The sequence below is a fragment of the Apteryx mantelli genome, chromosome 33 (genome assembly GCF_036417845.1).
Source record: "Apteryx mantelli isolate bAptMan1 chromosome 33, bAptMan1.hap1, whole genome shotgun sequence".
In the NCBI taxonomy this organism is placed as follows: Eukaryota; Metazoa; Chordata; class Aves; order Apterygiformes; family Apterygidae; genus Apteryx; species Apteryx mantelli.
The window spans coordinates 2,211,778-2,234,578 of record NC_090010.1 but is presented as its reverse complement, the minus strand read 5'-3'; the positions used below and the strand labels follow the sequence as shown (position 1 = coordinate 2,234,578).

The window sequence follows — 22,801 nt, the reverse complement described above, 5'->3', positions numbered from 1 at the left end:
TATGTAGTAGTTCTGTTGTAGCTGCATTGGTCTGAGGATATTAGGACACAAGTCTTGCAGTGAGATGTGGTTTTATTTATGAGATTGAGATAGCTGGAGAAAGCAGAGAAGCTTTGGGGCATTGCAGCCCTTTATGTCATTCTGCCCATGGTAATCCAAGCACCTGAACCTCTTGCTAGTAAGTGAAAAGGGGAATTATTTCAGAAAATTTATTTCATTTTTTGGCTGAAGTTTTGGTGCAAGTGTCATAGAGGACAATTGGATGTATAGTCTGAAAGCAAGGCTGGAATGCTGCCTTGAAATGGGGCACTCATGGGTGGTCTAAAGCATCATTTAGCCTTTCGGTAGGTCTGTACAACTTGAGCTTTGGGACCTCTTTTCACTGACATGACCATGGGCAGCTCCTAGGCTGACTGTTGGTGGTGGTGGTGGCAAAATAGGCAGAAGCCCAGGCCATCAAACTACTGGCACAAGTGGCTGTGGTCCTGCTGACTGTTTTCTGCACGCCCAAGCCCTGCACACCGGGTTGGTGCAGCTGCAATGGGGAAGAAATGGGGTGTTTGGGATGGTGACCACCGATGCTGAGATGCTGGGTGGGGGCCAGTCACTGTTCTGAGCTCTCCCATCCAGCAGGAGCACAGGGACAGACTCGGGCTCCTTTTCACGGCAAGAAAGATGCCACTCTTCATCCTCGAGGTCAGCAACTTGCTGGGTTTTCTAGCCATGAGAAACCTGGATCTGGTTGTGCTCAGGTCCTGGCTTTCCTCCCTATCTCTGCTAGGTGGCCCTCTGAAGTGCAGCTCCTGCTGTTTGAGGACTGTAGACCTAGATGATGCCCCAGTCTCGTTAGAAAGGAGGGAAAATGCTGCTCCGGGGACAACCCGTTCACATTCCTCCACCAGCCAAGAGCTCTGCAGCAGGCTCTGAGGTGCCTTCCCACACACGAAATGCTGCTGGGCTGTTCCCTTGCGAGCTGAGAGCAACAAACCTGTGCTTCAACATTCGACTCCTCCTTTCAGCCCTAAGAAGTGGCTGCTTCCAGGTACCCAGCCTTGCACATCAGAGGGAGACGGTTCAGGGCAGCGCTTGTGGTTTCAGCTGCTGAGCTTTCAGAAAGCCCGTCTGCAGTCACATGGTGGAAACCCTGAGCTCTGGTTACATAAACTTCAAAGGAGGCAACGCTCTGATGTGATTTGGTCTTCGTAAGAGCAGGATTGCCACTGCTTTTATTTTGTCCACCCCACAGAGTGCTAGTTCAAATCAGAAGCAAATGTTCTCTCGTTAGAGACCTTTTCCCCCTTGTCTCTGCGCTTTGTCCTTGCTGATTGCAGGTCCGATAATGTTTGAAGCGCTGTAGAAAGGGAATAACCTTCCTCTTTACACGGAAGAGATAAAACCACGGCTTTCAGGCTGACGGGATTCAGCAAAGCTTTAAAGCGGCAGCTTACACCCAGATTGACTGGGGAAACCCCTGAGGTCCTTGGCCCAAAATATGCCTTGAACTGTAGTGGCTTCCATGAGACTTAAGCCTTTGAGATTTACATGTATCCAGATGTATTGGGGGTAAATTAATTCAGCTTAAGCGCCTTGATAAATTGGGGCTTGTTAAGTCACCTGTGTGGCTAGGTAGATCCTAGGGGCTTTCCAGTCTCCTGCTGTGATTCTGGGTGTAACAACACAACCATCAAAGTGTTTCCCACTGAGAAAACCACTTTTTTAAGACCCTTTCCCAAGCAAAGGGGGTTGGCAGGACTTGGCCTCGCACTCACTGCCGTTGGCTGGCGTTTGGCCTCCATCCCTGCAGGCCGGGCAGCTTTTGTGGCTCCCTGTGAAAGGGACCGCGACGTCTCCGTTAAAATGGCTAATGAGGCCCCTGGGACGTCGTCCCTGAGCTTTTGCGGAGCCGGCCCTCCAAAGGCCGTTTTTCCAGGTCTCTTAACTGCAGCTTGATTCCGCTCCCACATCAAAGCAAACAGTGGATTTGTGGGGACAGGGCCTGCGTAGAGGCAACAGTCTGGGCTTCTTCCATCGCCACTGGGCTCCTGGCTCTCCTCCCTGTGACCGAGCAAGGATTGCTCCACAGCCTGTTATGCTTTTCACCATCAGACTGGCTCTACCCCGACCTTTAAATAGTGTTCCTGCTGCTTTGGGGCAAGAAGATGGACAAGATAATTCCTGAGGGCCCTTCCTGGCTGTTCCCTGAGCATCTGTGGTCACCACACTGTCAGTGCTTGCAGTAGCACATCTGCCAAATAAGACCTTGCCAAGACCTTTACACTCCCTCTGCACTCTGTCTTCTGGGAAGAGGATCTGTGCAATAATAAGCTATAGGTGACTGATGGGGTATTGTGGCAGGATGAAGATGTTAAGCAAAGCAGACCAGAATATAGCTCCCAAAGGGGATGTCTCACCCAGGGGACAGGGAGAGCTACCTACTAGACAGAGCCTGTGTCCACTGTGGTGCACTGGCTCATCTTGGTGCCCTGAAAAGTCCAGGTGTTTTGTTCAGGAGAACTTTGTCATATTCTGGAGAGTTCTTTATTTGTGTGGTGGAAAATGTGGGTGCAGGACACAGAGCTGCACATATCTTTTGGGCAAAGCTTGCATGCCTTTTGCTGGGAATGTTAACTGCACTCGGTGGGGTGCCAGCTGCAACACAAGGCAGGCTATTTGGATTTTGAAAATCTCCATTTTGTACTGGGTGACCTAAACAGAGAAACTCTCCTTCGCGGTTCTTATTTACCATTTTGTTTTGCAAGAGACAAATAGGTTTCGTACCAAACATCACGGGTGTTTGCCTTCTTCCTTTGTAACATTCCTCTTTTGCATAGGAATTTGCAAGACCTTTTGCGTCACCTGGCCCAGCTTTGCGCTAACACTCAGGGGCCTGATGGTTTATTAGGGCTCTGAGTAATGGAGTGGAATTGGTATGGCAGTGGCATGATGAAAGCACAACAGCCAGGAGTAAAATTGGGAACTGCCACTGCAGAGGGTGATTAACCACCTGCCAAGTGAAGGGTGTGAGTTTTGCACCAAAAGTGTTTTCCTGGGGAGAGGTGGGTTGTCCTTGTAAAAAACAGTCATGGGAATCAGGTCAGATTTTGAGGTTGGAAATGCTATATTCTTTCATGGGACAGTTGTCTCTCTCCCTCTTCTCTCCTACGATAGAAACTTTTTAAGCAGACAGCATGTTCCTTCATGCACTGAGCCAGCCAGGGACTCTGGAGATGCCCTCCAGCAGCTGAGTGAACGGGGAGAGTGTGGGAGGAGGGAAATTCAGCCACTGAATTTCAACTAGTTCCCATCAATAGGTCTAGAAATCTATGTCTGTGTGTGTGTGCACATGAGTATATATAATAATGATCATAGAAAGCAGCTCTTCCGTGTGTGCGGTTAATGTAATAGAGCTAATTTTGCAAACCTATAAACAGGCTTCTTTAAAAAAAATGAAGTAGAGACAACATGCAAACATTGCATGCAGTTTATTGGCAGCAGAGCAAGAAATGCAGAGCTTTTATCAGCAATGTGATCTCAGTGTGCTGCGTGGATCTGAAATGCATGACTCTGCAAAGAGGGACAGTGGGAGAGATGTTCAGTAGAAAGTAAACCGTATTTCTGGTCTTGTAAAAATGATTTAGCAGTTGAGATAACATAAAAGAGTAACAGCACTTCTAGCGTGGGGTTCTCTTACCTGAATTCAGCTACCTAGAAACAAGTCACCAAGTTCAAGCTAGAGGCATGGGCTTCATTAGTGGTCAATGGGAAAACTTGGTATCATCAAGCAAAAGATTCTTTTATAAAGTCACCAGTGCAAGAAAACTTGGAGGCAACGAGTCACGGTTTGCAGGGCCACAGGTCCATGGTTGGAGAGCAAAGGTGGTGTCCACACAGGGCTACCAAACTCAGCAGAATAAAAGGACAAATATGAACCAGGAGAATTAACAATGCTGTGTTTATGAACACCTGGCTATTCATAAAGCTTTCCAGAGATGGACACTCAGATTAAGGAGATTACAGAAGGTATTACTTCTAGAAGATGTACCTATTATCTTAATGAACGGTTAGAGTCACTCTTGTGATTCATTTTGCCATCAGCACGCAAAAAAAAATCACAATGTGTCATTCCAGAAGTGGTGGCTTGCTGCATAAGCTCTATATTATGGTTCTTGTCGCTGTGCTAACTAGAGATATAATGCAATATTTGTCCTAGAGGAATCTGCAACCAACTTGTATTTATCTCAGCTCTAATGCTCAGAATCACCTGCTCCAAAGTTATGTAAAGCTCCAATGCTATCTCCTCTGGAGAGCAGCTAGCTGAAACATTGGGCACCGCAGCCCTTATTTCCCCGGCAGAGCAAGCCTACAGGGTTGTGACCTCCATTTCCAGAGATGAATGTTCTGAATTGCTAGCAAACCACACATCCAGGGACATAAGGGCAACCAACGGTGATGATTGTACCTCTGGACTGCTAATGCCTTCTCCCAAAGCGCCTCTCTTCTGCAGCTTTACTGTCCAGTTGGCAAGATCACTGTGCCTCCAGAAATGCAAAGTCACGCTTAGATTTGACTCTGTTTCTGAGGTGGGTCCCTAAAATTCTTGGCCTTAATCTCTCTTTGCAGGAAAATGTTTATGTTTTCTTCCATGGCCAGAGATGCGTCCATACTGAGTTTGAATTCCAGCCATTGTATGATGACCATCCACGGAACTGGACTAGGGAACCAGCGCTGCAAGAAAACGCAGCGCTCAGTAACTGGAACTGAAAGTTAGAAATGGCACGGAAAAATGAAAAAGAGAAAGCCTTCCAGCTGCAAATCGTACATTTTACATAGCTGTGCTGACAGGCTCCCTGGCCATGCTCCATTGGAGGATAAAAGGAAATTCATTATTAGGCAAATCTGCTATTTTCATAAGAAACTGTGAAGAGTGGGATCTACAAACTGCAGGATTTCATTTAACAGCTAAACTAACTCTGCACTCAGCCCGTCCCAAGTGAATTAGGCATCCAGTTTCCTCCTGAGTTCCTTGGGGATTGAGCACACAGGGAAAAATTCATTTTGGAAATTCCAGTATGTTTCTTGAAGCAATGGCCACGCATCGGTGTGTTGCCATGTTATTCTCTTTGTTCTTGTTATTATGTGGTTGCTTTTTCTCATTGAATATGGGGTAATCCACCCGCTGAGTGCAGTGCATGATACCAGGGAGTGTTAAGCACTTGTCTCTCTTGTTCTCCATGCAGAAATGGCTTGTGTGTGGAAATCTCAATGGCCAGAGCCAGCCTGGTGCTCAAGACATCCTAATAATTGCACACCTGCTCTTCCAGCTCGTTCTCAGCTTCCTGCACAGAGCATTTTGTTTTCCTCCTAGGCGTTTTTGCAAAGACAGCCACCAAGCTGCTCAGCATCGCAAATACCTGTCTGCAGACAGGCTACCTGTCAAAGGATTGACGGGCGGCTTGACTTTCCCTTTAATTACTGAGTGTGACAACTGTGGCTTCACTGTCCTCATTTCAGTTAAGGCTTGACAAACACCGGAGGCATAGTGCCCCTGAAGTGTCGTGCCCCTTTCGTGTGACTGCTTTCAAGTTAATCCAAGAATACATGATAAAGAGAACGAGTTGCTCATGAGATTGCTACTGGGTTTGGCATAATTGCCTGCTTTATCACCTCCTTCCCACCCAAAATCACGATCACTGGCAGAAGCAGAGCATTGCAGGCATCTCCAATCATCTCCAAAGCCGAAGGTCTTGGATGCTGAGTGCTCAGGCCCTGTTTCTCAGTTACATTGAGTCCTCCTACCTTGACCCCAGAACTTAAAAAGCACCTTAAAATGTAAAATATTTGTTATGCTTTACCCTTCCAAAGCCTTGATTTCTGCTCTGCTCTTTTGAGCTCTTCTCTGAAACCAGTGCTGGGGTTTCTGAACTGTCTGTGCTTGTCTCTCATCTGTTGTCCATTTTTACGGTGATGGAGGTGTTGCAGAGCTTGTGCCTAAAGGTTGCAAAAAGTTGCAGTCAGGAGCATTTCCCCCTTATTTGCATCATTCTTGGGGAAATGTAGAGCTAATTGTATAATGTGAGTCCTAATCTTGCAGCTAAAGTCCAACCTGGAGTGATTCATCAATGAGGAATATATCAGCCTTGCTTTAATCCAGGAAAAGGATAAATCCGCCTACAGAACTGGACCATATCCAACTAACATTGGGTGTAGATGGAGGATTCCCCACTGCAGCATGTGGGTAGCACAGAGACCTACCTGAATCCTGAAGAATATCTGTGGGACTTCTCATTCCCATGTGCAACTAGTACATAAGCTCAATTTGCAAAAGCTTTGGGTAAGTAGACATTCCAGCTCGGAACCCCATTTTGTCTACAGCAAACTGGATTGTACTGGAGAAGAGGGTGTTTCCAGGAAAAACATATACTGCATTTCCCTGGGGACAGAATGGGAGGAATTACTACTGCTTCAAACACGCATCTCAGCAGTTCTAGCTCCTGCCTCAACAAATCCGCCTCGCCTGCAGTTCTGTCGTGGTGAGGAATATACTGTCCACCGACACAGGACAAGCCACATGCAGACACTGAGAAGTTCACACCGAACAAGCCAGTTGTTTCACATTGTTGGTTTGGGTTTGGGTTCCTTTTGTTTCTTTTGAAGAGACTTGCAGATCACGTTGTCTGAGGTTAGGAGTTTCCTCCAGCCATCTCAGTCAAGCAAGCTTAAAATAAGTGGGAAGAAAAAGTTAAGCCTTTGCTTGCCTGTGTTTTGAGAAGAGCAGAGCTGAAAAGATCACATTAATTTTTAAGGATTCACAGGCCTCCAGATGAGGAAAAAATAATAATGAGAAAAACAATAACTGGCTGATAGCAAGGAAATATTGTGCTGTGCAGTGTTGATCTGCATATATACTTTGCGGGGATAAATGAAGGAACGGTTCCTGTACATGCCTACATCTTCTCCTTTCCTCACCCTCTGGACCATCACAAACTCACTCCCTGCATGTGAGTCTTTTCTGATTTCCAGTTCATATCTCCTGGGATATAGAATAGAAACCCTGAAATCCTGACCAAAGGCAACCAAAAAATGCTTGGGGGCTGCCAGGTCAGAATTTACCCAGACCCAGCTTCAGCCGCCAAACAGAAAGGTCCAAAATTCACTTTCTTCTAATGCTACTGAGTTGAAGCAGCCAAATAGAAGTGAAGGTTTAACTTAAAAAGGAAGGAAGTTTTATTAAGCAGAGGCGTGAAAGATCCAGCATGATCCTATACTGTTTGTACCCAAGGGACTGGGGAATCCTCCATCCTGCGGGCTGTGTTTGGGCCATGAGCCCAGAATATCTTGCTCTTACCCAGATCCATGCCTTTTCACAAGAGATCTCTGATGAAGTTTTCCCCCTCCCTCCTGCTGGTAATATCGACCACATCACAAGCAACAGCTTGCTTTTCCGTACAACGTGGATTGTGGAGCCGTCTGGCTGTGAGGAATGAGGCTGAGTGTTCATAGGAGAAACTAATTACCGGCTAATTTCTTTACTTGCATTCATCCACAATCTGCTTTGTGGCGGGCTTGTTGTGTATCATTTGTTCCCACCTGCCGTGGAAAAGGTTTATCCGCTTCCTCAGGCTGCAGATGCAGCGCTGAAAATACAGCCTCGGATTTCCCCATGTGGCCAGATCGGTGTGCAGCCACAAGGCAGCCCACTTGGTCACCAGCACTGTCTACTAGGAGTAACAATAATAATAATAATAATGGTAATAATAATAATGTAGCCATAATTACAGTAAACAGTGTATTCGTTCAAGAATAGAAAGCAAGGTATCAGAAAGGCGGTTAGGCCACATCATTTGGTCCAGGGGTCAGAAAGGGGAAATAAAAGTGTCCCACTAGAGGGGCTCTTCCCCTTTCTGCTCTGCCCTTTCCCTGCAGGATAGGTGCCTTTTCCTTCACTGGAAGAGCTACCTGGAATGAGCTGCAGATGGAAGCTCCAAGATCTAGTGCTGGACAACAGGTCTTTGCTTTCACCTTTGTTGCTGCTTGGGAGCTGTGTAGGCTCCAGTCTTATGCAGCCTTTGGATACTTTCCAGGTGGAAGAGGACAGGGAATGAGTAGCGACAACAAGAACCTCGGCAGCTTTGCTGGAACAGGAGCTCCCTTTGGTCCTTGTGCAAGTCTACGATGACTTTGATGGTGGACAGTATGTGGGAAGCAGCTGAGGTGGCACAAGATAGGGCCATAAGTATCACAGTTTAGCTTTAAACATCTCAGAGGTTATAGGCCCTCCCCCATGAATGCAATATCCCTCATGTGGATGTAAGAACTTGGGCATGGTTGGATGAGATAAACGGTTTTGAACTGGCACGGTTTTGTTTGGCGAGTGGTAATTAATATTTAGTTTTGACATGAAAAACCATTACAGTAGCTATCACGCATATGGAGAATAATAGATGCAGATAATAGCAGATGAAAGTGCTTCATTGACAAGCTTGGCTTGGAGAACGTTTCCTTGTTTAATGTATTCCACTCGCTAAGGTTAATTACCAGTTCAAATATTTACTTTTAAAAGTGTGTTTTTGCAATCGACTGCTGGGGTTGTGCCATCTCTTCCGCCTTGTACAGGAGGGACGCGCTGCACAGGATGGCACAGGGGCACCTTGGAGATGCAATCTCTCTCTGTTCCTGTTACCACCTCCTTCTCCTCGTCCCATGTTCTTCTCTTGGTGATTTGGTGCAGAAAGCTGCAGGAGATGAGTCACCTTTTCTAGGCTATAAATTAAGTTCAGGGTGAGTGTGTCGATGCCACCGGTCTTGGAGGGGCCACATCACCCTCCGAGCTGCCAGTCTACCCCATAGGTGGCGGAGGAGAATGGGACCGTGCACTTAGTCTAGATGGCCATGCTTCTTCCTCTTTCCCTTGGCTGTATTAAGTTTTAGCTCAGACTGGTTGTATTCGTCAGGCAAAACACCAAAACCAAAACATTTCGTAGGATAAATTACTATAATGGATTTTTTTTTTTTTGTACTAAAATAACTGAACAGAAACATTTCTCAATTATCAGGCTTTCTCTGAGTATTTTTAAATGACAGAAAATCCAGTTCCCCAGCTTAAAACAACTATTTGTTTAAGATAATTGCAGTTAGAAAGAAGAGCCAAAAGAATTAAAAAAGTGGTCAAGACAGTCCTTTTAAATAATTGCAACAACAAAAATCTTTAGGTGACACAAGTTCACTTAAAATTATAGTATGATTTTGCCATTTTGCTGTGATTCAAAATGGGAAAATTGTTTTAAAATTAAAAAAAAAAATGTGGGAAAGGAAAATAGCAGTAGCTTAACTTTCATTTATGGCTCCCTTTCAACTCAGGAAATGTTCCCAGACTTTTAGAGCTTGTAATACAAGGTTTAATGAATGGTTTGAAAACCATCTGAGATGAACCTTTTCCTTTTGCTATTGTGACAAAATCTAAAGACATAGCCCACGCAGCTGTAGCCATAGGAAAAAAGATAGCAACCTTTCTTTCCCTCTTTGGTTTGCTAAAATTAGAGCTAAGAACATCTGGGTGTTGACTCAAACACTAAGAGGAAAGGTCCTGCCCTTGTTTTGGAACAGGTAGCATCATCTTTCTTCTCTCTATTATTCAGTCTACTAAAAGATCATTATGCTCCCATTTGAATTAAGCAGTTGGCTCCTGCTTTCTTGGTTTGGATGGGAGAAGGACTCACCCTTTGTAACATTAGGAGCCTATTTCAGATTCCCATCTGCAGTTCGCCCCTGAAGCAAGAGAAACAGGCACAACCCTGGTGCGAATTACCCTTCTCTCCACAATATCCCAGGCTCAGCTTCCTCTTTGGCCTTGTTATCTGGGATTACTAAAACCTTGACTTCACAACGTTAATGGTCAGAAGGAAAAAGTTCCAGAAGATCTAGGGTTTGCTGGGCTCTCATCCCTTTGAGGCTGGGAACGTCATGCAAAGTGAATTCCTGTTTCGCCAGGCCGCAGAGGGAGTGCAAGCGAGGGCAAGACTCACTAGTCGAGTCGATCGGCAGCGGCTGGTGAGAACTAACCCCAGGTCCCAAAGCTGTGGGTTTCTCCACCTTCTCTTTCCCAAACAACCATCTTCTTTAGCAACAACAAAACCTGGCAAAAGGCGGCTTCTGCTCAGCCTCTGAAAGAAAACCAAGCCTAGTATCTCTGGCTATGGTTAGCAAGGGGATGGCCATGTCTCCTCGTAGCTCCAAGGAAGAATAAAGCTTCGAGCCACAGTGGTTCCTAGACAGCTGTACTGCACATGCTGCCTGGCTGTGATCCAAAGTGACTTGTTTGAGGTTGCGCTGGAAATAGGTGACGTTTAGGTAATTAACTGGAGCTCCCTAATTTGTCAGCTGGGAGTCTAGGCGTTGGACTTTCCTTCTTCTCAAGTTATATTCTCAAATAGACAGTGGTGAATGCATTCAGTTCGGATCGAAGATTCGCCACTTAGGTGGGCTCCATCTCATCTAATTTTAGCCACTTTCAAGTTAGATAAACTGTTGAATGAGGCCTCCTCTACTCGACAAGGAGAGGAGAGACGCTCATGTGGCAGACTGCCCATCTCACCTATTTTAGGCTAACATTCAGATGGTCAAAGCTGGACGAGAGCGTTTTTACTCTTAACATAGAAATGACACCTTATGCTCCTTCTTGAAGGTGCTTATCTTCTTCCCTGTGTCAGTCTTTAATATTTGCTGGGTTTTAGGTTGCAATTAGTTTTGCCCTGTGAGAGTGGGGAGATTAGTGGTGCTGTGTGACCTGTCATTCTTCATGTGCTGGAGACAGGAAGAAATTCACTGTGATAATAGTGTCTGTGAATCCTGTGGATGACAGGCAGGGTGTATTCGTCTGAGTACATGCAGGCGTCTACTATGGTGATGTCTCCATTTGCACTAATACTCCCGCCCCAGGCTCCCTGTAGAGCCAGGAGAAATCTAATTGATGCAGCCAGTAGAGTCTAGAGCTTGATACATCTCATGCTAAATTAGGCGTCTATGTTTAGTCAGAATTAATCTCAGCATGGCAATGTTGGTTTCTTTCAATGAAACAGGCCCTCAGTGACTAGCTTGGGTGTTGAGCTCTACATGGGAAACTTCTAAGCTGAGGCAAAGTCAATCCCACCTCATTATGGCCAAGAGATCTTATAATTCATCCTTTTGCCCTTCAAGTCATTTGAGGAAACATCAAATTTTGTTTGCCCTAGTGACATTGAAGCAAAGGTTTCTGTGTCTAGAATACATGAATCTGGTGAAGAACAACCCCAATCACAAGGCTGCTGAGCCCATGCAGGGAGAACAAGGTCAATGTTAGCAGTCTGTCTTCATTTGGTTGCTGTGACAGAGAAGGATCAAACAAATATGTTGTTCGGAGGTCGCAGTGGTGAGTGAAGCTATGGATCGGTACATTTGCCAGAGAGGAAGCCTTATGATGTTCAGAATGAGAATGACTGAAAAAGAAGTTTCTTGAAAACTTTGATAACAGTTGTTGCTTATGTAAAGAGCATCCTGAGCTCTAAAAGACCATATAGGTCATGTGATACAAGGACCTAAATAAAACAGAATAAACACCTTTGGATTTTCCTGGAATCTGAGTCCCACCATGCCCCAAATTTTCTAAGGAGAATCAAAAGATCTGGTTGTTCCTTTGTCCCTGCATGGACATTTGGTCTGTGAGAAAGCACTTCAGCCATTATGTAATTTAATTAAATACTGTAGGTGGAGAAATTCAGGGACAAAATATTTGTGTTCAGTGCAGTTTATTGAAGGCACATTGACAAGCTGGAAAGTTTGAGAAGTCAATGAAAGAAGCTCTGGTTATCTGAATACAAGATGTCAAACTCAGAAGTGTTATGCACCAATAACTTTGAGAAACTTTCCTTGGTATTTCTGGGGTGGGGGTGAGCTCTTCTAAAAATCAGCATGCTTTGAACTAGCCACCCCTAACATGCAGAAGCAAATGAAAGTACTATGTATTCATCTGTAAGCAAATTCCACAAAAGCCTATGGCTGCAGTGTAAATAGCAGGTGCTTTGAAAATTTAAATTGCCTTGTTTAAAATTGGAGCTCAGATTTGCAGCTCAGGGTTTCTTGTTTGACAAAAAAGAAGCATGCTCTTTGCAATACCTTCTGGGAAAGTTAAATCATCACTCTCTTTTCTGAAATGCTTTGGGAGGTGCTGCAAGAAAGAGAGGTGTCTTTCGAGAAAGAACATCATTAATGAACCTGCTGGTTATAGGAGAGGCCAGAGAGAGAAGGCAGTGCAACAAGCAAACCCTTAAAGCTGCGATAATCTAGACAGTATAAACTCGAAGAACTAATACTGTGTTGAGCACCTGTCGGAGAAGCTTGCTAGAGATGGATCTTTAGGTGTGGGGATTCTGATAACATAACTTGGTGGGATATATATATGGTGCTAATGAGGGCTTTTACATGGGAATGGACTCTTCATAAATGTTACTCTTAGTGGGCAGAGAATTTATTCTGCATCATTTCAGGTGTAGGAACCACGCGTCTAAGCGTTGCGCTCTGATATTCCTGGTTGTGCCACCTCCATGGCTGTTGGCCTATGGAACAACACACGGGTCCCCGACGACCCCCAAATTCCCCACCACTCCATTGTTGGGCCCCACAACTTCAGGGCTATTAGCTACAACAACCGGAGAGCCACCCAACTGCCTGATGACGCAGCCTTGGTTTCCAAAGCTGACAACACCACCAGCTTGGCAAGCTCCAGTTGTAGCATTCAAGCCTCCACTTCCTGTGCTGATGACGGTACGGGCTGGGTAGCCCCCACTTCGGGAGCTAAACCCTCCACTTTTGCAGTTGACCCCTCCGGCTTGGCAAAAGACCTCTGGGACACACTGCTTGGCCACAGAGCTGACGACTCTCCTTGGGTGAATCCCGGCGCTCCGGGAGCTGAATCCTCCGTTCTGGGAACTTTGTCGTCCAGACCATCTCCCCAAGGAGCCGTAGCCACATGCAGCCCCGCTTCCAGGCAGCACCCCACATTCTTCAGGAATATTGTAGCCACTGCTGACCACAGCTGCAAGGCAGCCCGCAGGATTAGTTATTTGGAGAGAAAAGCTGGAACACTATCATAGGCAAGTTGTTTCATGAATGACAGAACCGACCAAACCTGATTTCCTCTAGGTTTGTCCAACATACCTGAGCCCCTGATCCTTCCACCTCCTCCCCCATGTCCCAACACATCCCCTCACAGAACCTCCCAATTCCCACATCGCTCATCTGTCTGGCAACATTTTCTCTCTCTGATCCAATGCACATGTGTGCATTGCCTGATGAGCTAGCTGTTGCCTCCAAAAGTAGAAAAGAGAATGAATTTAAACTTTCATCCTCCACCCAAATGCCAGTTTTCTTGAAACTTGGAGGTACTTGAGATTTCGGGGACAAAAGCTTCACTGTCAAACTGGGTTGAAATGGAAAAGGGGATCAATGGCAGAGGGAGCCAGGACAGACAGATAATGCTGTTTCATAAACTACCGTTCCTAAAATGAGCCTAGAAACACTCATAACTGGAGTAACTGTAAATCTTCAGATTACTTACACACGCTCACTGGGTTCCCCGCACATATCCTGTTAGAGGAGAGAAGAGAAAGGTACGTTACCCTATTAACTGGTTGCACATCTGGAAACTTGAAATTACTCATAACTGCCAGCCACATATCCAGCCCTCTTGTCTCTTAATCCCTTGTTGCAACATGTTTCACTATCCCTAGGACAGGAACTGTTTTTGCTGGCACAGGGGGAGGACTGTATGGCCTCCGGCCATCTCTCCAGACCCAGTTTCTATGAGTCTGGGAGTATCCTGGAGCTGCTAAGTTCACTTGGGTGCTGGAATCATTCAGGCCTGTAGCTCTGACATCCAGGGGAAAAGGAACAAGCTCTCTGTCACCCACCTGCTCTCTTCTCCCTCCAGTAAAGTCTTATATGTTGCAATCTCGATATCCAGGGCCAGCTTGACATTCAGCAGCTCCTGGTAATCCCGCAGCATGCAAGCCAGCTCATCCTTGGCCTTCTGGAGGGCGTTCTGCATCTCAATATGTTTCTCCCGGGCATCTTTCAGGGCACAGTCCCCGCGCTGCTCAGCGTCACAAATGGAGGTTTGCAGACAGGTGACCTGTCAGAGGAGAGTATAACAGTGTGGATGTCTTCAGTGCCTTATTCCCTAATTCATGGGCATTCTGCCCTTGGATTAATGAACTCTTTCAGTTGTAAACTGAGAAAAAGCATTAACTTCTCTGGAGCGGTTTCTGGATGAGGGACTTAGCCTAGAGTAGGTCTTTAGTCTACTAAGGGGTGATGTGTTATCCTCACCCATATTTCAGCTGTCCTATAAGATGTAGCCCCTTCTGCAAGCAGCAGCTCTGGGTCTCACCTACCTGCTTCTTCACATTCTCAAGTTCACACTGCAACTTCTGTATCATCCGAGTAAGTTCTGAAATCTCACACTTGTTGCTTTGCAGATCATCGCAATACTTGCCCCTTTTATCCTGAAGCTCCTGAAACTGGAATCGAGAAACAAGACAAGCATCAGTTCAACCCTGCAGCCCGTGAAGTAGTCTGGCTGAGACACAGGTTGTTCCTTACTCACCCTGGTTTGGTAGAAAGCATCAACTTCTTCTTTGCTCTTCTGAGCTATTTCTTGGTACCAGCATTCAACATTCTTAATGATGCTTTCCATGTCCAGGTCTCGGTTGTTGTCCATTTTCACAATGACCGAAGTGTCGCATAGCTGGCGATCCACCTGAGATCGTTCCTACATGTTGGGGAATGGCTTAGTCAGCTGTTAGCAATTCTCAGGCTTTGTAGTGAAGGAAGGACTGGAACAAAGAGCCACACTGCTCAGCTGATGGATAGAGCAAGTCAAGAAATGTCCCTCAGGTTGGCTCAGCAGAAAATCCTCCCTGCTGGATGAGTTACCACATGACAGCTGCTGACCTACGTGCTGACCTGCAGCAATTCTGTCCACATCAAGGGCAAGGAATTTGAATGACTTAACCTTTAGCATCCTGTCATCTTCAGCTGTTTGACTGATGTTAATGACAGTATTAAGTTGGGAGTTTCTTTAGCTCTAATCAGACAACTGCAATCCAGAGTAACTAGACAGACTCATCTCATCCTCCAGAGGGGGAGTTAGGACACAGCCAATTTCTATCTGGAGCTGCATTAAGAAAGGGGGATTTCTCTGCCTGTCCAACATACTCATGTTAGTTTTATATCAGTCTTGCAGTTTCATGTTTTCAAGTATTCAGGGCTCTTAGAAGTGACTGTCCAACAGGGATTTCAAGCTGCAGAAATTTGGACCACCTGAAGGATGAGACAGCACCAGACTGGGGGGATGGACCAGAGGAACTCACCTCCTCAAACACACATTTCAACAACTCCAACTGCCTTCTTAACAGATCCACCTTCACCTCCAGCTCTTCCTTGTTCAAAAAGATACAGTCTGCATCCTGAAAGAAGTGAGACACATTCCAGACAAATCATCTCTCTAAAAACATTGGAGAAACACAGAAGACAGATGCAGTGCCAATATAACAGAAACCTGTTTCAACAAGATTTCAAGAGCAGAAAGGTGTGAGAGGCTGAGTCAAGATGCCCTGGTGTCTTCTAAAGGAAAACGAACCCATTCCAACGTGACTTAAAGGAATTAGTTTATTTATTACTTAGGATTTAGCTACAAACTCAGCAGTGACTAATGAGTGCTTAAATATAATTTTTAAGTATTGTTCAGATGGTTTCTCACTTTCTGATGTCAAGGTATAAAGGATCTGAAGAAGCTGTCAGGAGATAACCAGTATCTCAGACACCAAGTATGCCAGTGTAACCTCTCCCACTGTGTCTATTCCAAATGGACCCTTGCATGAAAATTCAAGAATGTGTTTGGGGGAAACAAAACTACTGCTGCAATGCTAATGCTGTTAGCTTGGAGGACACATTATTTTTTCTTTCCACTCCCATCTTCCTCTTTTTCTGACCTTGTGCTTCTTTACAGGCCTCCAGCTTTCCACTTACTGTACCACATTTTCCCAGGCATCTTCCAATAATGTACATTTTCAGCCAGACTTTATGGCAGATAAACTCGTGAGAGGTGTAATCATCCATCTATTTTGAGCTTCTCACCTTTTTGAGTGCCACAAACTCATTCTCTACAGTTGTACGCCTGTTGATTTCCTCTTCATATCTGTTGGAAAAGGAGCAGGAAAGGGCTGTACCAAGCATTACCATCAAACACACAGACACTGTTCATCTGGAAAAGTAACAACCTTTGCTTGCTCAGAGACTGCCATCAGGCACTGTAAGACTGGTGTCTGGAGACCAAACATCAGAAGCTTGTTCATGAACAACAACATTAACAATGCAAAGAGTTCCCAAGTGAGACAGAAGAATCTGACATCTCCAAAGGGGATTCACTGCATGTCTGGGAGAAGTTCCCTGAGACAAAATATGGAAGTGAAATGACAACAGCCATAGGAATCCTTAAGACCCTTACTTGCACTTGAACTCCTCCACCAGCTGGCTTGTGGCACACTCTTCACTGCCCAGTTTTTGCTTTTCGCATAACAAGCAGTCCAGGTGCTTCCGCAGATCGCAGATGTAATTCTCAAAGTACAGTTCAAGGTTTTTCCCTTTCTTTGGTAGAACGTGTTGCTGCAAGAGGCCCCATTTGGTCTCCAGCACTTTGTTCTGTTGCTCCAGGAATCGGACCTGTGGACCAAAAAGTAGCAGTTGTTCAAATAAAGAAAGGAAAGCAATAACTCAACACCTGATTTAACTGTTTGCTCTCACTTTGGATCCAGATAAAGTGCATCTTCCTGCAAGTGTAAGAATAGGATTTTTGGAAAATGAGAAGTAATATGCCATAATGATCACAAAATTATCTGCCCTTATTTAAAGTCTAAAAATTAGATGTCTAAATCTGAGTTAACTCCCTTTCTCACCAATGAAAAGAAATAAAGCTCCTCCAGAAGGTGCCTATGACATATTCCAAGATGAGATTGAGTCCTCAGCTGAAGGGACCTGTTTGTCTCTTTTCTCTACAAAGGGATCCTAAGGTGGTGGCTCAGATGTCTAATGTTTAGATATCTGGATTACAATTAATCTATCATCTCCTCCATCTTTAGAAATGTTTTTGGAACAGTTGCTTTATTTAAAGATGGGAAAAGCAAATCGAATATAGGACAGAAAAATGAGCTCGTCAGAATCATAACTTTTAGCTGAACTAGAACAAGGCTGCAAAGAGAAATCCAACCTTGAATTCAGGCTGTCCAGAGAGAGGTAACTACAAGAAAGTTCAGTGCTGCTATGGCCAGAATACAGACGCCAGCAAGTACTAACTGAGTTTCTCCAATAGTGAAGATCACAGCCTGAAAAAACATAGATCCCTGCATGGATCTAGCGCAGTGATGCATGGCATGAGCCGGACTACTTTTTTTTCTTTTTTTCTCAAAGAAGTGTAAGTAGGGAGCAGATTGTACCCACCTTGTCGATGAAGCAGGCAAACTGGGTGTTGAGGGTCTTTATCTGTTCCTTCTCCTGACAGCGTATTTCGTGTTCCAGCGGGTCAACCCCAACGCAGAGGGGCTTTAGGAGCCTTTCGTCAATGCAGATACCTTGGATACCATCAGCCTTGCGGTCTGGGTAACCTCGCACGATACTATATCCCCTAGGGCCACAAAGGCCAACCCTTCCTCCAACACTACCATAGCCTACACCTCCATAGCCGAACTCCCCGTAACATCCAGTACCACAGACCCCGTTCACATAGGAAATTCTTCTGTTTCCACCTAGGTTACAGGCGCTCCTGCTGCTATAGGCACCAGCTCCACATCGGACAGGCTGGCAGGCAGAGGCTGCATAGCTTCGACCACAAATCTCAGAAGCCGAACTGAAGCCTCTTCGTCCAAGGACAGATCTCCCTGTAGGTGCCTGTCTGCTCATTGTGGCTTATTTGAAGGTGGAATATGAAAGTTTAGGGGAAGTTCTTCTGCAGGAGAGGAACAGCAATCCTGCTGAAGTGACACAGTTGATGCTACCCCTTATATATGTTTAGGAAGCTGGCCTTGATAGGATCAGGACATTAATTTAAAGCGCTTAAGGGTTTGGTTTGCCTGGCAGCAATAAATGCTCCTCAAAATGCAAAACAGCCCAGCAAATACTAACTAACTACTGAGGAAATAAAAAGGAATCTAAAACTGCTCTGTTTGCAAGTTGGCTTAGAATATATTACAGTTTGAAGTGTTCCCCTAACTTACTTACTTACACTAATTATAGTTTAGCAAACATTTTTGAAGAAACTCTTTGTGATTTGTTTGCAGTGTGTTGTTTGGGGTTTTGCGTCTCATGGGTTTTTGTGTGTGATGGCACATTTTGCAGACGCACTTTGTGGGGGTAATTTCACAATCATCTCTCCTTTTTTTTCTCTCAACAGACTCATTTTGGGTGCAGAAACATAATCAAAAAAGACCAACCATGGAAAAACACCATGGAAGCTGTGCTGTGACAGATGGACCACTTGCTTGCCTGAGACAGCAGTGAATTTACTGAGTTATGGGTCTGGATTCACAGGCAAGGACTCAAAATGGGCTCCCTCTCCCCCCAAAACACTCTGATGCGGCATTTCACATTGACGTTCTCTTACTACCAAGAAACTGAGGCACATTTCAGCTTGCTGTTGTCGCATGAATAATATTACAAATTCTTAACCTGAAGTCCATTTGATGCACTTAAAGCTTTGGCCCTCACTACGTTGGAGCTTCTACCCAGCTGGATGTCAGAGAACTCCTTGCTTTATCGTTTGGTAATCTCTACAGGTAACAAAAATGGAGCAATAGCACATTTCAGGCTAGAGAAATTCATCTCATTCAACAAGCAACAGCTAAAAGTTCGGTAACTTTGCCAAACACATCCTTGACAGTCAATGGAGAGGCACCTTCAAGGGAGAGACAACCACCTTTGGGTCTGCGGCTAGGGGAATTGGGATGACTCATTCTCCATAGGTGGTGATCTTTCTCCATCAACAGAGGAGTCTCAATGAGTAATTAGACTGGGCACCTGAGGTGGTGACTCACATTGGTAAGACAAAGCTCTCTCCTAGTCACCAGCCCAAAGAGGTGAGACACCAAACCAAATGTCTCAGGCCTTTCTTGGGCCTTTCTGCAAGCTGACAATTGGACATTCAAAACAATAGGGCTCTTTCAGCCCTTTGAGAGCAAAGTGCTCATGAAAGAAAGAGACGTTATAGTGCACGCTCAACTAAATGCTCTCAGCCCTTCCTGACTGAATGGGAACTATACTCAGAGAAGTCTGCATGTTAAATATTTTGCGTGACAGTATCTGGAGACAACTGGTAATCGTGTTCACTCACCCTTGTTAACCCCCTCTGAAAGCATTTTCCAAGAGTGAGGATCAGGCAGTGCAAATCACAAAAATAATGCTAAACTTAGCAAGCCGTTGGACATGACTACCACACTGAGATGCACCAGGCTATTAATTTAACATGTAATTGCAACATATGTGAGTTTGAGGGGCTGTTGGTACAAATTAGTTGCGTTAACTGATGCGCTTGCCCTGTACAAGTGGGATAAATCAACATATTTACAGCATGACTTTCAGATTACACCTTTGTTTATAATATTTTAGGCTCACAGTTCATATTGGGTTGCCAGTACAATTGGCAATATCAGTTAAAACATATCTTTGGCAAATATTAGAGAGTTCAAGCTAAAGCTTGTATGGTCGCAAGTACCCAGAGCCTTTAAGTTCTGCATAAAGATGATCAAAAATGAAATGCATGTTTGACTCCAGAGAAACAGTACAAAGGACAATTGTTTCAGCTCTTTCACTCAGCGAGAAGTAATACATGTTCTACATATAGGAAAACTGTGTCCTGAATCAAAAGTCAGACTGAAAGCTAGTGAGCCATTGCTCCCTGTCTGCACCCCATTATACACGTAGGCTGTGTGGGAGACTCTTGGAACATATCATAGACTACAGTTAATAGTCTGTGAACCAACTGCACGTCAGCAGTCCCAGTTCTAAAACATCTCACCAGAGCCACTGGCTTCATGAACGGTAAGAAATTTTTGTAGTAAGTTGTCCAGTATTGAGTAACATTTTTGTGTTAGCCAAACTCTTGCTGTTGCTAGTGAATCCCAGTGTGAAGGCAGCTATACAGAAGGTTCATTTAATGTCTTTCAGGTCTTTCCAAGGGACATTGAGTGTTCCATTGTTCTAAGTAGATGTTAGTACATAAGATCTTGAGAACCGACAGGATTATTTGTTATTTTGAGAGCAGACATGGAAAATGGGAGAGTACTTTGAAGCAAAAATTACATCTTTTTCACTCTAAAAAAGGGATTCATCATCTTTCGTCTTTGGGGGGGGTGGGGAACTGAGGAAGAAATGAAGGAAAACATTTTGATGAGGGGTGAATGAATCATTTCTGTCCTCTTGCAATCTTTCCCTTTGTCAGCATTCTTCTCCCTGAATGTGTTGTTGAAAAATGGAATTTGTTATGAAAACACGTGAAGTTCACTAATCTGTTTGTTGCCTCTGGAGAGGAATCTGAACTAGCTCTTAAAATATATTTTATGCGATAGTCTCAAAGAGCCATGCTCGGGCTCTGTAATTAGACACAGACATAGAAAACACATTGCATTCAGATAGGACAATAGCAATAACCTACCCCTGCAAACAGCATTTAACAGATATAACGTTGGGTGACAATATGTATTTTTGCACACGCAATTTTATGGACTATATAGACTCTTGTCTTTGTCATTCATGCAATGTTAAAAAACTGATTTGATTAGCGCATCCTCATCCCCTTGTATTTTAAAGCCAAGGTTGTCCAAGGGGATTCAATATGGTAATGTATTCTTTTTTATCTCTTTAGCCTACATCTGTTATATGTTAGAAGCAGAGACAGGGATTTTCAAAGGATATTCCTCATAAAGTTCATCAAACGCTGGGCCTGAATTCACCTCCTTCCTAACTTCAGCCATCAAACTAGCCATGTATTCTAATTTCATCTTTGAGACTGCCTCTATGGCTAATGGAAAGAGATAGACATCTCCAGACGGTGATTCATCACATCCTAAAATAGGCAGCTAAGACAGGTGGGAGGAATCAACTTCTGGAGGTACTTACCTCTCTCTTTATTGACTACCAGAGGCAGTCTAGACAACCAGACAAACAGACCAGGCGCCCAACTTCTGGATGGTTAAAGTTAGGTGAAATTAGTCCCACCCTTTGGGTGCCAAATTTCTTTAGCACCTTTGAAGTCTTAATGAGAGTACACAACATCACATGCTCTCTAGATTTCCTCAGTTCCTCGTGTATGCATATAGCTCCATGCAGTGATTAGTGCCTGTAAATCTGAGGCTTGCAACAAAGCAAAGGATTGTTTTGATCTTTTTCATGGTGATGTCTTCCTCCCACAGAATTGAACAGTGGAAATAAATGTGGGAAGTATGGGAATCCAGGGCCTTGAATGGGATAGCATCACACTGTCTGTTAAAGCAAATAATTTAGAGAAGGGAAAAAAAAATTACTCTTGAAATGTTGCAGCTAGTACTAGGTTATGGCAGCTTCCCTATAAATCTACACTAGCTCTCAGCCCTTCTTGCTGGAGTTATGTTCTTGGGCAGAAAAGATTCCCTGAGCTCTAGAGAGGGGAGGAATTGCCCATGGAAGTTGGGTCAGATCGTTCTGGGAAGCATATTCAACTGGCAGGAGATATGCTCTTCCTTTTGTTATGTTAAATCACTAGTGCCCAAGCCCATGTTTGATTTGATTTGTGTACCTTTGTGACATACTGATGAATTTCTGATGAAATGCCTGGCTGATTCATGATGTTCAGAGAGGCTAGTCACAGGTTTAAAGGAAAACACTTGCTAAATTAACTTATCAGATCAAGGTCTTGAAATGATTGGGGGGGGGGGGTGTTGCTGTTGAGAAAGCAATACAAATTCCGTCATTTCATTGACTTAGTCTTCTCTTGCATAAAAAGGGACAGGATTATCCATTTTTGATGGAAACATTATAAACTTCATGACATCCTTAAAACCCTCCCAATTAATATTTATGGTTGGCAATTGTTGTTTTCTACACACTTGTCAAATCTTTCTTGTGGTTTTCATCATTAAGGTTTGCACCTGTTTTCTTTTGAGCTGCTCATATTTCTTTGGGAAATGACTTCTTATCACATGAAAATTTGGGGGCGGAGAGAGAAAGCTTTTCCAGTTCTGAATCAGAATAATTGCTTTGGACAGCAAAGACCTTCCCTCTGGATTCCCCTTTCTGTAAAACCCATATCTTTCTGACTTGCCTCAGTCTGGTTCATTTCTTTGCTCTGAAAGTTGGCTTTCATCAGTTTAATCGCAAAACACTTCAGTCCTTTGTGGTTGATTTATGTTACTAATTTGTTGGCTTCTTTTTTAATCCACTCAAACATACAATAAAATGTCTCCCTTTGATCTGTTTTGAAATCCTAAACTGGTAGTTGTAGGTTTTCCAAAATGATGCTGAAAAAAGGCAATCAAGCACATTCCTGAGTTTTTCCTGATAATGACCCTGTTTGCAGTAGATTTTGAACTGGTGTAAAATGTGTTTTACCGTCGCACCTCATTGGTAGACATGCTATAAAAATGCAAGGAAACTGAGATAGCTTCTCTATGAATCTTAAAACATGCATTGAATGGCACTGGGTAAGAGCCAAGTTTGGTGCAAATCAACATAAATTAGCTGACTTTAA

General features: G+C 44.3%; 1 protein-coding gene across 1 annotated transcript; it reads right to left on the bottom strand.

Moving 5' to 3' along the window:
• Nucleotides 1-12,587: 12,587 nt before the first annotated feature.
• Nucleotides 12,588-17,985, bottom strand: LOC106495066 (keratin, type II cytoskeletal 4-like). Its single transcript, XM_013955461.2, has 9 exons — nt 17,527-17,985; nt 16,538-16,752; nt 16,168-16,228; nt 15,402-15,497; nt 14,636-14,800; nt 14,424-14,549; nt 13,941-14,161; nt 13,589-13,617; nt 12,588-13,066 (listed from the first exon to the last, which is right to left on the bottom strand). The coding sequence occupies exons 1-9, from the start codon at nt 17,983-17,985 to the stop codon at nt 12,588-12,590; spliced, it is 1,851 nt and encodes a 616-aa protein (XP_013810915.2).
• Nucleotides 17,986-22,801: the final 4,816 nt, after the last annotated feature.